The sequence below is a fragment of the Akanthomyces muscarius genome, chromosome 6, assembly GCF_028009165.1.
Source record: "Akanthomyces muscarius strain Ve6 chromosome 6, whole genome shotgun sequence".
Taxonomy (NCBI): domain Eukaryota; kingdom Fungi; phylum Ascomycota; class Sordariomycetes; order Hypocreales; family Cordycipitaceae; genus Akanthomyces; species Akanthomyces muscarius.
In genome coordinates, this window is record NC_079246.1 from 466,884 (window position 1) to 479,933 (window position 13,050).

The 13,050-nt window shown below is 51.5% G+C and overlaps 6 protein-coding genes across 8 annotated transcripts; 1 reads left to right on the forward strand and 5 right to left on the reverse strand.

Moving 5' to 3' along the window:
• Positions 1-117: 117 nt before the first annotated feature.
• LMH87_000173 (uncharacterized protein) lies at positions 118-830 on the reverse strand (the record flags this gene model as incomplete). The annotated part of the gene is made up of 4 exons (XM_056198036.1): positions 118-257; positions 421-489; positions 748-770; positions 823-830. The coding sequence occupies 4 exons, from the start codon at positions 828-830 to the stop codon at positions 118-120; spliced, it is 240 nt and encodes a 79-aa protein (XP_056055024.1).
• A 1,095-nt stretch (positions 831-1,925) lies between these two features.
• LMH87_000174 (uncharacterized protein) lies at positions 1,926-4,470 on the reverse strand (the record flags this gene model as incomplete). 3 transcript variants are annotated; one of them, XM_056198039.1, is made up of 7 exons in its annotated part: positions 1,926-1,944; positions 2,096-3,487; positions 3,549-3,706; positions 3,760-3,957; positions 4,022-4,096; positions 4,161-4,286; positions 4,345-4,470. In XM_056198039.1, the coding sequence occupies 7 exons, from the start codon at positions 4,468-4,470 to the stop codon at positions 1,926-1,928; spliced, it is 2,094 nt and encodes a 697-aa protein (XP_056055025.1). The 3 variants fall into 3 exon arrangements, with proteins under 3 accessions (XP_056055025.1, XP_056055026.1, XP_056055027.1); XM_056198037.1 differs by lacking the exon at positions 1,926-1,944 and adding an exon at positions 1,960-2,023; XM_056198038.1 differs by lacking the exon at positions 1,926-1,944 and having other exon boundaries at positions 2,092-3,487.
• A 751-nt stretch (positions 4,471-5,221) lies between these two features.
• LMH87_000175 (uncharacterized protein) lies at positions 5,222-7,925 on the reverse strand (the record flags this gene model as incomplete). The annotated part of the gene is made up of 9 exons (XM_056198040.1): positions 5,222-6,077; positions 6,133-6,194; positions 6,286-6,372; positions 6,425-6,499; positions 6,561-7,010; positions 7,100-7,483; positions 7,637-7,695; positions 7,765-7,825; positions 7,884-7,925. The coding sequence occupies 9 exons, from the start codon at positions 7,923-7,925 to the stop codon at positions 5,222-5,224; spliced, it is 2,076 nt and encodes a 691-aa protein (XP_056055028.1).
• Positions 7,926-8,649: 724 nt separating this feature from the next.
• LMH87_000176 (uncharacterized protein) lies at positions 8,650-9,702 on the reverse strand (the record flags this gene model as incomplete). Its single annotated transcript, XM_056198041.1, has 2 exons — positions 8,650-9,182; positions 9,249-9,702. 2 exons carry the CDS (start codon positions 9,700-9,702, stop codon positions 8,650-8,652), a joined length of 987 nt encoding a protein of 328 aa, XP_056055029.1.
• Positions 9,703-10,153: 451 nt separating this feature from the next.
• LMH87_000177 (uncharacterized protein) lies at positions 10,154-10,747 on the forward strand (the record flags this gene model as incomplete). The annotated part of the gene is made up of 1 exon (XM_056198043.1): positions 10,154-10,747. The coding sequence occupies one exon, from the start codon at positions 10,154-10,156 to the stop codon at positions 10,745-10,747; it is 594 nt and encodes a 197-aa protein (XP_056055030.1).
• Positions 10,748-11,095: 348 nt separating this feature from the next.
• LMH87_000178 (uncharacterized protein) lies at positions 11,096-12,987 on the reverse strand (the record flags this gene model as incomplete). Its single annotated transcript, XM_056198044.1, has 6 exons — positions 11,096-11,139; positions 11,860-11,921; positions 11,995-12,059; positions 12,156-12,242; positions 12,312-12,686; positions 12,742-12,987. The coding sequence occupies 6 exons, from the start codon at positions 12,985-12,987 to the stop codon at positions 11,096-11,098; spliced, it is 879 nt and encodes a 292-aa protein (XP_056055031.1).
• Positions 12,988-13,050: the final 63 nt, after the last annotated feature.

The window sequence follows — 13,050 nt, forward strand, 5'->3', positions numbered from 1 at the left end:
ATCCACCCTTGGGACCGCCAGAGCCGACTTACGCTACGCCCAAGAGGCGAAATGCTAGAAAAAAAACGGGCTCGACGAGAGTCAGGCCCAGGCGATGCCGACGGAACCCACGCGGATCTACGCCTCTTTTGGCTGAGGTGGGCGCACCGGCGGCGCACTTAATCTCAGCAGCCAGAAAGAAGATTGCGGTAACGAGGCGTCGTGCCGTCTGAGGCGCAGGAGGAGGGACTCGAACAGAGTTAGAGTGTCGGGGCGTCCTATCCGTTCTGGTTAGTTGACTGATGCCACCAACCTGCTGGTCCACACACCCCAGGTCTGGGCAGCGGGTTCGCCAAGAAATTTCTCCAGGCTAAGAAGAATGGGGGGTATCATGGAAAGGATTTGCGCGTTGGCCAGGATTTTCACGGGTCCGGAATTCACCTTTGCTTTTCTTTACCAGTTGAGACATGGGGTAAAGTAGGCCGCGCACGTTCTTGCGTAGCATCGCATCTGTGTGGGCGTCTTCCTGGCAGTGGGCACTGCCAGCCTGGCTTGTTAGGGGTAGCAGCTGAAAGATATTGGACGAGCAAGGCAGAAATGCATAAATAAAGCTTCCGCATAAGGATTGCGCTAGAGTTGGTCAAGTGAGCTGTTTCCCCTTCAGCCGAGTTGCCAGTGAGTGTGGCAGCCCGCGCCGCCGCCGCCCGGCTACTGCTTGTCAGACCGCAGACGGCAAGCCACCGCAACGAAAAACATGTCTGAGCTGACCCGAGAGGGAGGGAGGGGCCAAGCTAGTTAATCAGTAGTTGGCTCTTGCAGCGATGTGTTTTTGTTTTTCCATACCGGGTCATTACTCTTTGAGCTTTGGGAGAGGGGGGCTTAGATTGGGGGCCTGCTAATCTGAGTGCAAGGCCCTGACGGGACAAGAAAAAAAAGCCCTTTATCTCTTAGCCAAGACGCCGACCGGTGGAATTTCCCTCACTCTCTCAAGCCATGAAATCCACATCGGGGCGGCCAACCCCGTAGCTGCTTACTCGTAGCTTTCTCTGCGGAGAAATTCACCACGTCCTACGCGGTGTCGCGTCCAACCAGAGAGGCCCTTTTCCGCAAACGTTTCCCCTCTCCTGCAACGGACAAGGTACCAGGGTTCTCCAGCCCTCTCTGGCGCACGCTAGCGAAAGAGAAAAACTTAAGCTTCATTGGGAAGGGTTATCAGTGGGTTCGGGGCTTCCAGAACAATGTGGTTCCCCCACCCGCCACGCCAGAGCTAAGGTGACATGGCGCGTGCCCATCGTCGCAACTGCCGCCGCTGTGTTGCTTCCTGTCGGAAATGCAACGGTCGGACGTTTGAGATGCTGTGTCCGGGGACCATTTTGGCGAGGAAGGATGTCTCGCGGAATTGGCGGAACTGTGTGCAGTGCAGAAGTGAGGGGAGCACAAGACTGAGGAAGGGGTAGCATAACATCCGCTAGTGCGGTTGTCGTCAAGCGGCATAGATGCGTACCCTACACACCGGGCTGTCGGTCTTGTCGCCTCGTTCTGCGATGTTGACGTGCCTAGGGTCGTGATACTAAAGATATAAAACCATTGGTGCCGCCCAGCTAAGATAGAGGCTGTCTTGTAGGCCAAGTTCCATCCTAAGTTCTATTTTCTAGATTGTCTCACGGGATTCTTGCGCTTCACCAGCCAAAGCATCCGTGCAGGTCGACCCCAAGGCAAATTCCCCATGAGGAGGAGAAAAAGAGGGGAAAATATCAAGAAAAAGCAAAACAGGTCAAAGGGACAGTTTCATTTTCTCAATAAATTCCTCTTTTTATGTGGCCAACATTCGCAAGGTCATCAAAATTCACTTGCCATTGGCACCCCCCCGCTTCGGACATAGAGACCCTATCTAGTAGACTGCGGCAACCAAAAGACGAGAACCAATCAAGATCAGACGCTTGCATTCAGATAACAATTTTCAGCCTGAGAAATTCATTGTTAGTACGGCGAGGGTGAAGCAGGCTTGCCATTTTCGTCCATGGACCTCGTCAGATGTGTTCTCCTGGTAACTCTGTAAGCCGTCCTGGCGAAATTTGTGCAAAGCTTCTTTACTTGGCTCATAACACCGGCTTACTCTATTCTATATGCTCCCGAGAAGTTATCGACACAAGAGCCTTCTACTATACTTGCCTCGACAATATTATAGACTGGAATCTTGGCCAATCCGCATGCAACATGATGTAGGCTAGGGAGAGCCCTTTCATCTCGCTCCTCAACCATGATCCTTGCCTTTGTGGCCGTCTGAAATCGATCAAAGTTGCCGGGACAGAGATGCTGCGGAGCGCATACGGGATATTCGACATCTGCCACGCCAGGCTCACCGGTCGCTGGAATGTACTTGTAGAGCAACAAACGGGAATCATCAGCTGCTCGAGGCTGTTCACCATCTCTCAAACCATCCAATTCAAGTTTCAGAAAAACAGACTCCCGCCAGCTCGCTTGCGCTTGGTAGCTTGTAAGGCTCTGCTGGGTATTGATTTCACTGAACAATTTTGGGAACCCGAGCTCCTCTCTCCCCGTCAGGATTGGCTCGGCCAGATTCTCCAGCATCACCGCCAAAAAGGTGCCACTAACAGCGGAGCCATCCTTCTTGACGAATTGAACCCCGTGGATGAAGAAACCAATATAGTCGTAGCCCTTGCCCGCAAGCCAGTCCAATTTATCCAGTGAGGTATGCACATAGGATGCACACGCAAAGCTGTCTGATGACGGAATGGAGAAGGCGGGAGTTGGCAGGAGAGTGCTAAGCGAGGCCCGCGAGGTTTTGAACTTGATTGTCCGCGAAATGAAGGTCGATTTGCTGTTCCTCCAGGTCCACGGACCAAGCGACTGGCGCGGGCCCGGCGACGGCCCAAAGGACACTGGCATGCGCCAATATCGCCTGGACCTTTCCGTGTGTTCCCACAGGCGTAGCCTCTGAGCCGAACTGGCAAGTTCATCGTAATTGCAGTTGATGCGAATAAACTCTGTAATATGATCCAGTCTCATGCCGCCCGACTCAGAGGGGTCAATATCTGCGCCAGATTGACGCGTCAATTCTTGAACGACCTCGGCTCTATCCTTGCGGCACCGCTGATACAGCTTCAGCCGCGCAGGCACCTCTGACCTTTCGACGCCGAACGGGAAAAGGACGCCCAGAGAGACAGCGTCTTCCATTGCCTGTGCTGCCCCTTGGCCTTGGTGCGGGAGGAACGGATGGGCGGCATCACCAAGGAGACAGAAGTTTCCTGTCTGCCAGTCGTCAATCGCCCCCATGTCCATGAGCCGCCACACCTTTAGAGTCGCCGGGTCAGCCATGCGCAGAAGGGTCAAGGCGCGCTCTTCGAAGCCCTCAAATGCCTTGAGTAGGTCTTCCCGAGAGCCAGATCGATTCCAGCTATCGTCTGCACCATCCCAGGTTGGGTCGGGAAGGATGCAGACAAAGTTCCACAAGCTGTTATTTCGCGTCGGATACATGACAATTCGTCTTACATGAAGAGCGTATTAGCATCAAAAGCAATAGCGAAAATATCGGTTTGGTCTCGTACCGGTCTGCAGCCATCCAAAACACGAGTTCGCCATCCTTGGCCAGGACAGCACGAGCATTTGGCAGTTGAAGAATCGCGTCTCTGCTAACAAGGAAACGATATGCACTTTTGCCCGACGGCTGCGGCCGAGTGGACGTCAAAATACCACGAGTCGTGGACTATTGGCAGAGCTTCAGTAATGATGGCCGGGGAGAAGGATTCACCGACTTACATGGATTCCATCCGCGCCAATAATTGCATCGCCAGTGACTACTGTATCGTCATCGAGTGTGATGGTTGTACGATGAGGATCCAGTTTTGAAACTCGAGAGGCTGGTTTGAGGACGACTGGGATCCCAACACCGTTGGCAGAGGTCGCTGCATCTTTGAGCTGGCTGTGCAAGTCAACACGGTGCGCCAGCAGATATTTCTATATCCCCGAGGACAGTTGTCAGCGCAAGACACCGGCATATATGTCGTTGAGGGCAGATTACATGCTGCCAGCTTTTGTCAACCGCCAGGATATTGATATTGTTGACAGCGTTCCCGTCTTTGTCGTATCCGGTTATCTGGTGCGACACCTGTCAGCTTTCATCCGCCTCCTGTTTCGTTCTACCCGGACGCAATACTTGCCTGTTGCAGCTCCACTGCCCCGGAAGTAGATAAATCGACTCCCAAATGGAGTAGAAGCCCGGTGGCATTCGGCGGAACGTTGATAGCGGCCCCAGTCTCGCTTGCAAACCTGGATTGCTCAAATATCTGCTCTCGGATCTGATTAGCCATCAGTTGGATCGCAATATTGAGCGTTGCTTATTACCGTAACACGTTGGCCTGCTCTTCGCAGAGAGAGAGCTGCCGTGAGCCCACCGAGCCCGCCACCGACGACAAGAAAATGTAGGGCCGGGCATGGAGCCGTGTCAATGTTGCAAGGAGGATTTGCCATTGTTTCGGGTCTCTATGAAACAACAAGATCCGGAAATGCAATAGGTCGAAGCGGCTTCCGACTGTTATATGGGAACGTGATTTGACATGCACTTGTCAATATCAGTCCTTGGCTCAGCTTGGCAGAAGCGAGAGAATGCATAGGTCCCCATTTCCCGAGATGGGGCCGCAACTGCCGCACCAACATCCAGCATGGAGTACCGGAAGACACTGTAAGCAAGTTGGATACAGAGAATAAAAGTTAATAATGCTGATACTGCAATATGCCGCAACAAAAGCGCGAAAGCGGGTCAGCAGCGCTGCCCAGGTAGAATTCAGGCGGGGTCCCGATGGACTTTCGACGGGGTTCCAGCGCGGCTCCGATGGGGTGCTGAGAGTTTTGGCCCCGCCTATCAGTGCGCCGCGGGTGGTGGTGCCGGATTGTAGTGTATCCTTGCTAAGAAATGCATAGCTACTGACACAAAGCGCATCCCAAGCTCAGGTGGCACAAGAAGGTCGGCCTAGAGCTTCGCTAGGTGGTTGCGATGGCGACAGGTCCGAGGTGTGTGTTTCTTCTAAAGCCGAAGCACCCCTATGAGTGTTGTACTTGCAGCAATATCATCCATATGGGGAAAAACGGTGTGTTTGTGCAACCGCTCCTCCGGCCGTGCCAAGAGCCTATACTAATATCACCATGGCTCTTTATGGTCGTGTTAAAGGACGAAAAAAGAATCCCCTTTAAGGCTTGACAACCCTGTTATTTGCAGCGATTGCTAGTTCCATGACCCCAAGACGCGCTCCATGAGAGCTGCGATACGCGATGTACATTTTCTCAGTAGTCGCTGGCCTTGGGCAAGCAGAGCAACACCAGCCAATGCATCCTCGCTGCCGCTCCTGGCGACATCTTGAGCCCAGAGTACCAATGTCGCAAAGTAGATGATGTATGGCATATGCGGAGGGTCGGTACTGGGCTGCGTTGTAGCCCACAAGTAGCTTCCATGGGCCAGCGAGCCTTCATCATTACCATCTCGGCACCAAAGACTCTCAGCCACAAGAAATACGGCGTTGCCGTGCGATGAAGCAATGGCGCCATCGTGGCTCGCTGACCAGGCACGTACCTTTTTATACTCCGCCAGTTCGGCATGGCCTCGCCTCTCCTTCTGTAAGGACCGGGAGAAGTAGCTCTCGAGGAGTTCGATATCCGCGTGGACTATAAGCTTCGCGCAGTGGTATAGAATCGCAGTGAATGGGTCGCTGTTCGGCTGATGGGAGTTCCACCACTTGTCACAAGCCAGAGCAACAAAGTCCCGCTTCCAAAGGGGGTTCTGCGCTGGCGCTCCGCCGCCGCTCGTCTGCTGGTTGAAGGACATGCGAGTGACCGGCCAGAGGTACGCACTCAGTGCTCCAAGACTAGAAATACTGTGACTCTGAAGTGTTATAGGGTCGATAGGGTACCCTGGTGTGACAAAGCTTTCCACTAGGCGGGAAAAAGAGGACAGTTCGGTGGCTTCACCTTCGCTGCCCCTGTCATGACTGCAAAGTGCAGCAATGTCATATTCGCCCAAGCTAGGTGGCCTCCGCATAAGTAACACGCGGTACAAGTCGAGCACATACATGCACTCTAAAAGCCTATGAGTACCAATTAGCGATCGCTTCGCTCAATGCGAAACACATTGCTAGATACCGGAGGTTTATGCGTTGGCTTGAGCCCGTATTCTGCTGTTGTCGTATATATCGCCGCACCGCCTTTAAGAGATTAATAATCACGATCCTCCGAGTTTTCTATATCTGCCCTTCTGTTACTGCTACAACAGATAAGAGTAAAGATTTGACGTACCCACGTTGTGTCGTCGTGCATGGCTTCTGAGAATTCGAAGCTGCGCCTGTCACCACTGCAAAGCCCATAGATCTCCAACAGAATGAACTAGCAGAGTAACTTAGAAAATAAACGCGGGTAAATAAGTAGGAAGACATACGGTTTTTGCTTCTCGTAGAGCCGTGGTAGGATCCAAAGCTGAATTAGGATCTGAGCAATGTAACGTGCAGTTTACCTGTCGCGGTATCCGTTAGAACACCGGTTTGCCTGTGAAGAATTGCCAATAGAATGCATACTCTCGTAAGCAAAATCCTTCTAGAATCGTTGTACAATGATCTCGCAACGTTATAGCTGCCTTGAGTCGAGCAAAACAAGCCACCAACGGCAGCCATTGCCATACAATACGAGGAGTTTGCAGCTCCCGATGGATCTAGCTCCTCGAATAGGGCGAATGTCGGCGGGATATGACGGCGAAAAATATTGAGAAAGATGTTTGTTGTAAACTCATCTGGGCTCGTCCTCGGAGGCTGACTCGAGTACCACATACACTCAGGCTGATCGAGAGTCAGGGTCGAGATACGGGCCTTGCGAAGGAAGTAATCCTTTACTAATGGGGTAAGATTTGATGAAGAGGGTCCTCCAGGTGACGAATCTGAGAGAATAACAACCGGCGGGGTTTGCGGCCACGCAACTGGCTCCCAGTTCTGGTCGTCATACTCAGGACCATCCAGCCACAGCATAGATTCCTATCTCGCAGTGTCAGCATTACCAACAACATCGCGTCATAGGAGGCCAGCGCAAATAATAAGAGACTGACAGAGAACGGGAAACTGACAGAGAAGTCGGCTGATAGCCACTCAGGATTGGCAAGCCCGGCGTCTGATCCCACAACGCTACATGCGCGGGCAGCCACGTGCCCACTCAACGGCGCATTTGGTGGTTGTACATTCGCTGTTACCATAGGCGCCTGGGTATATTCGATGGCACTGCTTGCGCCCAGAAGAAAATCGTTGGTCTGATCGTGTGGCGCGTACTGTGGAGGTAGTCCCGGAGTTGTGGTTTGTAATCGTGCTTGCAAGGGAGAGCCTATCGTGGTGTTCGCTACAAACTGCGCCTGCGCCGTGGACGTTGTTTCAGCTGCGAGCAGTCGACCGCCAGCTTGAGCAGCAGCCGACGGCGTTGAAGGTGGATAGGTGCAGGCACCGTCAACATCGACGCACTGGGAACATGGGGTGCTGCCGCTGCAGCGTGTTTTGCGCTTACGACAATTAAAGCACGCAACCCTCGTACGGCCCCTAATACGTCTCGTTGCTGAAGACTCGTGTACACTGTGGTCACTCTCATGGCAACGTCGAATATGAATGTTTCTCACGTCTAGCCGGCGAAACGACTGACTGCAGCTTGGGCAAGCGAAGGGCTTGTCATCGGTGTCTAATTTTTTTTAGCCTCTTACATTACTTGAGTCCAAAAGAACATCAGATAATACCGAATCCCGCGTACGTGTTCTAAAATGGCGAGTCAAGTGCTCCGACCGGGCGAAGACGCGATGGCATATCCGACACTGCCTATCCATCAGTGGTGTTCGGAGTGGGAGCTTCGTTCGATAAAGCGCAACTCACCTCTTTATCTTTGCGGGAATCTGGCTGGGTTGGTTCACTCATTATCTGTCAAGGGAAGTAGCGAGCTCGAATAACGGGAGCTCGTGGTGGAATTTAGGAGAGCTTGAGCGAATGAATTGACTCTGTGACATGGTGGGTTACGGCAAGAAGGCATGGACCAGAAGCTACTTGCTGCAAGCTCCTGTGTAGTTTTTACTAAGCGGCTTTATCCTGGCACAGTGGCCAATCAATGAAGTAAAGGCGAGAGCTACTTTTGAACCCTGCCTAGCGGTGCACTAGCCATTTGTAGCATTTGCTACATATGTACCATCTGGCCCTGTCAAAGTACTTCTAGGCACTTTCGAGTGAAACTTTGAACTGTTGAAAAAATAATAATCTTGCCTTCGATTGAGGAGAGAGAGCAAGCAGGTCACGAGATCTACTGGAGGAAAAAACACAGAGCCACTCGATGATAATTTATCATGGGGTACTCCGTACTGTAAGGCGTTATCGGAAGTAGCTAGCCGTGACTCGAATAAAGCGGTAAATACTGGGTAATATTCCTCTAAATAGCCTGGCTTAAAGTCGGCCTTCGAAGAAGAATACCAGGGAGGGTGCAAATACATGTTGCGGTCTTTGCCAAATAGTTACTCTATAATTGCGTCCAAGACCGCCGTCCCGTCGCTATCAACCAGAGAGTGAGATCACTAACAACATCAAGCACAGAATCTCCTTCAGCAGCCTCCAACTCTCGACAAAACCCCTTGTGGTGTTCTATATCAGCTATTCAAGTCGTTACTTTTCCGCCCCAAATGGCTGGCACAGGCGGGCCCCAGACTGCCATTGTCCCCGCGACCGCATGGGTAATCTCGGTTTCTTCATTGACCAGATCCCCATCAGCGTAGTGCTCCACAACGAAACCGCCGCTGTCGTACCAGTAGTCAAAGATCTGAGAGCCGTGGACGTGCCGTCCAACACCCCAAACTAGCGCCCACCCGGCCTGCTCCAGCCATTGATGGGCCATCATTTGCGTGTCAATATCCTCCACCTCAAAGGAGGAGTGATGAACCGTGGTGCCTGCCTTTTCACCGCGAGCGATGAGGAGGGAGTGATGGTCGACAAACTCCTTGCCAAGATCAAACCGCATGAAAGCGGCGACCTCTTGCTTACGGTCCCCTGGGCTATGAAGCACATCAGTAGGGGTAAAGTTGAAGCTCTGTGTGTACCATCGGCACGTCTCTTCATAGTTGCTTGTCGTGTAGCCAAAATGTCCCAACTTGTGGATCAAGCCCGGACCGCTCGTCATGCGTGTAAAATGGCCTATCTGTTGTCAGCACGCCAAATACAGATAAAACGTGTTCAATGTATGAATAGGTCCTGTCCCACCCTTTCGTATCTTATCGACCGCACCATTCATGGAAAGCTGTCCTGTCACACAAGAGGAGATTCCGTGCGCAGGTTCCATGCGTTCCTCTCGTCCCCAGACAACTTGAACCACATAACCGTTGGGGTCCGGAACCTGCACCAACTGCCCAGCCCCTGGCCGCTTGGTAGCGTCAAGAATTTCAGCGCCGGGCAATTGGCAGGCCAAGCCAAAATCCTCGGCTGACTGTGCTACAAATCCTGCGCCAACAAACCGCTTTGCTGCTCCTGTAGCCGCTCGTTTGGCGACATATACATATGAGTCTTTGCCATATCCGCAGTAGAAATGCATATCGTCGACTTCACCTGCGTCGATGAGACCGAAATCCCTGGCAAAAGAGGCGAACCTATCCACATCAGGATGCTCGTATATGACGTGGGAGAGACGTTGGAGAATAATTCGATCTTTGTTTTCCATAATGTTGCTATTTGGTGAAGTTGTCATTTACGCAGTTGAGCAGCGTCGCCATCCTTTATATAAGTACAGATATTAAACACTGACATCAAGGCGAAAGAAGACAGCACAAGCCGTCTCGGCTCTATGGAGCCGTGAATGAAGCGATCATGTTGACCACAGGGAGAATTGTGCTACATGGGGTAGAAATCGAAGACGTAGACTAGAGAGCACTACATCTCCTCTTTGCCAGACAGTCTTCGGGGCCGCGGCGTGATGGGGTAAGCTCCACGTACACAGTCTCGCCCCTTCAAGAGACGAGACTGTGGATTTTGAATTGAATACATGGTAGTTTTTAGGCAATACTGTGAGACCTAATATAAAAGAGCTCGCCGTATTAAAGGTTGGGGAAACTTCGGGCGCAAACACCACAGTCTTTCTCTGAGCTGCACATAAATCGCAACCAGGACAAACGATGCCAGAAAGTTCAACTACTTCACATTCCACAGGATATGACGCCCAAAGACGATACATTACCACTCATGATGCGGAAGGTCATTCCATATTTACGGACACCGTTCATCCGACCGCGGAGTACAAGCGTATCAGCCCAGACCTGGAATTCTTCCTAGCATATGCCAATACCACTTTTCCTGTCGAAATGGACCGAGACTGTGATGTAGCTGGTTACGAAAGGCTACTCGCCGGTCCACAACCACCGATCTCAATTACCAGCGGGACAGTGCTGCGCGCCTGCAACCTTGCACCAAATTCAGTCACTCCGATGCACAGAACGCTGAGCCTCGACTTTGGCATCGTCATTGCCGGAACGGTGGAGCTGGTGCTGGACTCGGGAGAGTCACGACTTCTCAAGCCTGGTGATATCGCCGTGCAACGAGGGACGATGCACGCATGGCGCGTCCCCAGCGGTGACACGTGGTCAAGAATGGTTTTCATTTTACAGGCGGGGAAAGCGCAAGAGATCAACGGCCGGCTACTAGAGGATGACTATGGTGGTATTCCTGTACCTTCAGCTAATGACTTTGGTGGTCATGACAAGGTATCATAAGCGTCCCACGCGCTGGAGATGGCCAATTATGCGCAGGACGTTTTTTTTTGCGGTATGAATAATGATGTACGCCTGTAATTTCGCGTTTAAACCCCCGTTTCTTTTTCATTGCGGCTGCTGCGTGTATGTGGTATAATCAGGGCGAAGTGGCTAATGTAAGACAGTAATGTTTGGTTAGCCTGAAAAGGCCTGAACTTTCTCAGAATGGAGAGTACATGGTGATTTATTTCAAAAGTATTTCGGCTATTACCACCCACATATTCTGCTCATCAACTTCAACTGGTTCCTGCAACTAGTTTGATGTGCCTCTGCCTCCATCGGACCTCAATTTGACCAGGATCCATTCAATCAATGATTCTGGGCAATCAGCCGCTCCAGCGTTTGCGTCATTACTGAACAACATGGCCACGGTAGCTGTTCCAACTCTCTTGAAAACATGGCCAGCATTTTTACTGTGCCATACTTTGCGCTAATTTCAGATGAGCGCCGTGTAACTCTATGCCATACTACCAGCGCGGAGAAGAACAGAACTAGAGGCATCCATATATAGTCGCACTTGTTGCCAGAATCAGAATTTTGAGTGGTGGTGTTATCCAAAACACGCCATGCGTATTCCATTGCCTCCTCTGTTACCAAACTTTGCTCGTTGTTGGAATTACACGTTGAATCCGTCTGACCATGAAGGCTTGGAGGGTACTTGGCAAGTACAGGTAATCGCCAAATTTCGGGGCAAGCAAGGCATATTTGGCAGAAGTAGTAAAACGCGACGATATTGCGAGGCATGAGATGCTCGAAGACCTGCAACCATTGCTCCAAGGCTTTTTTTATCATGAGGCGTTGCCTGTCTATTTCAGTGGCCAGTGAAAGGGTCTGGTATGGTTGATGCGAAGGTTTTGCTGCGGTCGATCGAAGTCGGAATACGCCGCGATATATGTAAATTATATCAGAGAGAATTGCAGTGAGTAACAACAGTGCGTCTTCGGGTTCCTTCACATCATCCGGTACTGTAAGGCCAGAGTCATCGAGGAGATTTTTGTAAACGGTTGGGAAAGCGTGTCCAGATACAGGTAGTCGCATATTTAATTCTGAGGTTGTCAAAATAGGCAATGTACCTATATGGATAGCAAGCAAAACATCGACGAGATACCTGTAGCCAACAATCATGTTTTGGCGTCTGGGCAATGTCAGTGAGTGGAGAAGCTTGGTCGGGCGTATGTGCGAGCCAAGCTGCAGCAAAAGCGACTTACCTTGCAGAAAGCTGAGTTCTCTCACTAGTAGGTTCGCAATTTAACATTTGCAGTCTTCGCAAGATCTATTGCACGGGTCAAGGTCAGTTAGCATGTCGTGATTCTCGTGACTTGCAGGCCGTTGTGCGGGGCGGCTGATGCGACGACTCTGAGCCACTCACCGTCGTACTGTACGTTAGGATTACAGAAGCTTTGAGCCAGGAACTTTCATCCGCACTCAATAGCCCAAATGTCGCAAGAAAAGCACTCTGGTGGGATAACAGATCAACACCACTGTGCCATCCTACCCAGTTTGAGGATTGAGGAACAATACATACCGAGATGACCGATTCGACGGTGCGTGCTTCGCGATTATCAAGCTCCAAAGTCACTATGTAGAGCTTGAGTCCCACATCAAAGTATTTTGCCGCAGGCGACGCCATGCTGCCAGCTCTAGGGTGAGCCTGCGGTGATACTCGGCTGGCCAGGCACGCCAAAGCAAAGTCGAAATAAGGTGGTAACATGCCATCGTCGCGCAGATACTGGTCAAGCTGAAAGCTAGAGACATACAGGTGGCGGCCAAAGGTAGCTTGGAATAATGGTCGCCACAGTGGCATGGATTCCGTGGAATCCGGCTCATTGTAGGGAGATGCCACGGCGGCAGCCATTGGCCAGAGTTCTGGGACGGTCGCAACAGAGCTTCGCGACATCATCTGGCTTACTATTAGTGGTTTTTCCTGTGCTCTAATCTCAGTATGGTATACGCACTATTTCTTCTTGGCTATCAAACCGCGGGGGCCATTTTGAATGGGCGATCAAATCCTCGCAGCCGAGCGCATCTTGGCTTTGGGAAAGAGCCGTCTTGAATTGACTCAAAAACGCCGCATCAGGGACAGAATGAGCTTCGCTGACATCCCACTGCGTCGGCTGCTTGTTGTAAGGTGCACACCTGTCCGAGTTGTTGCAGCGCGCCGAGTTTGTCCGCCCATGTGAGACATCCTCAGTGCTAGCCATTCCGAACAGAATGAAGAGGCTGAGTGAGCCTTGTGAAGTATCTCCTAGCCGTTTACTCTATCG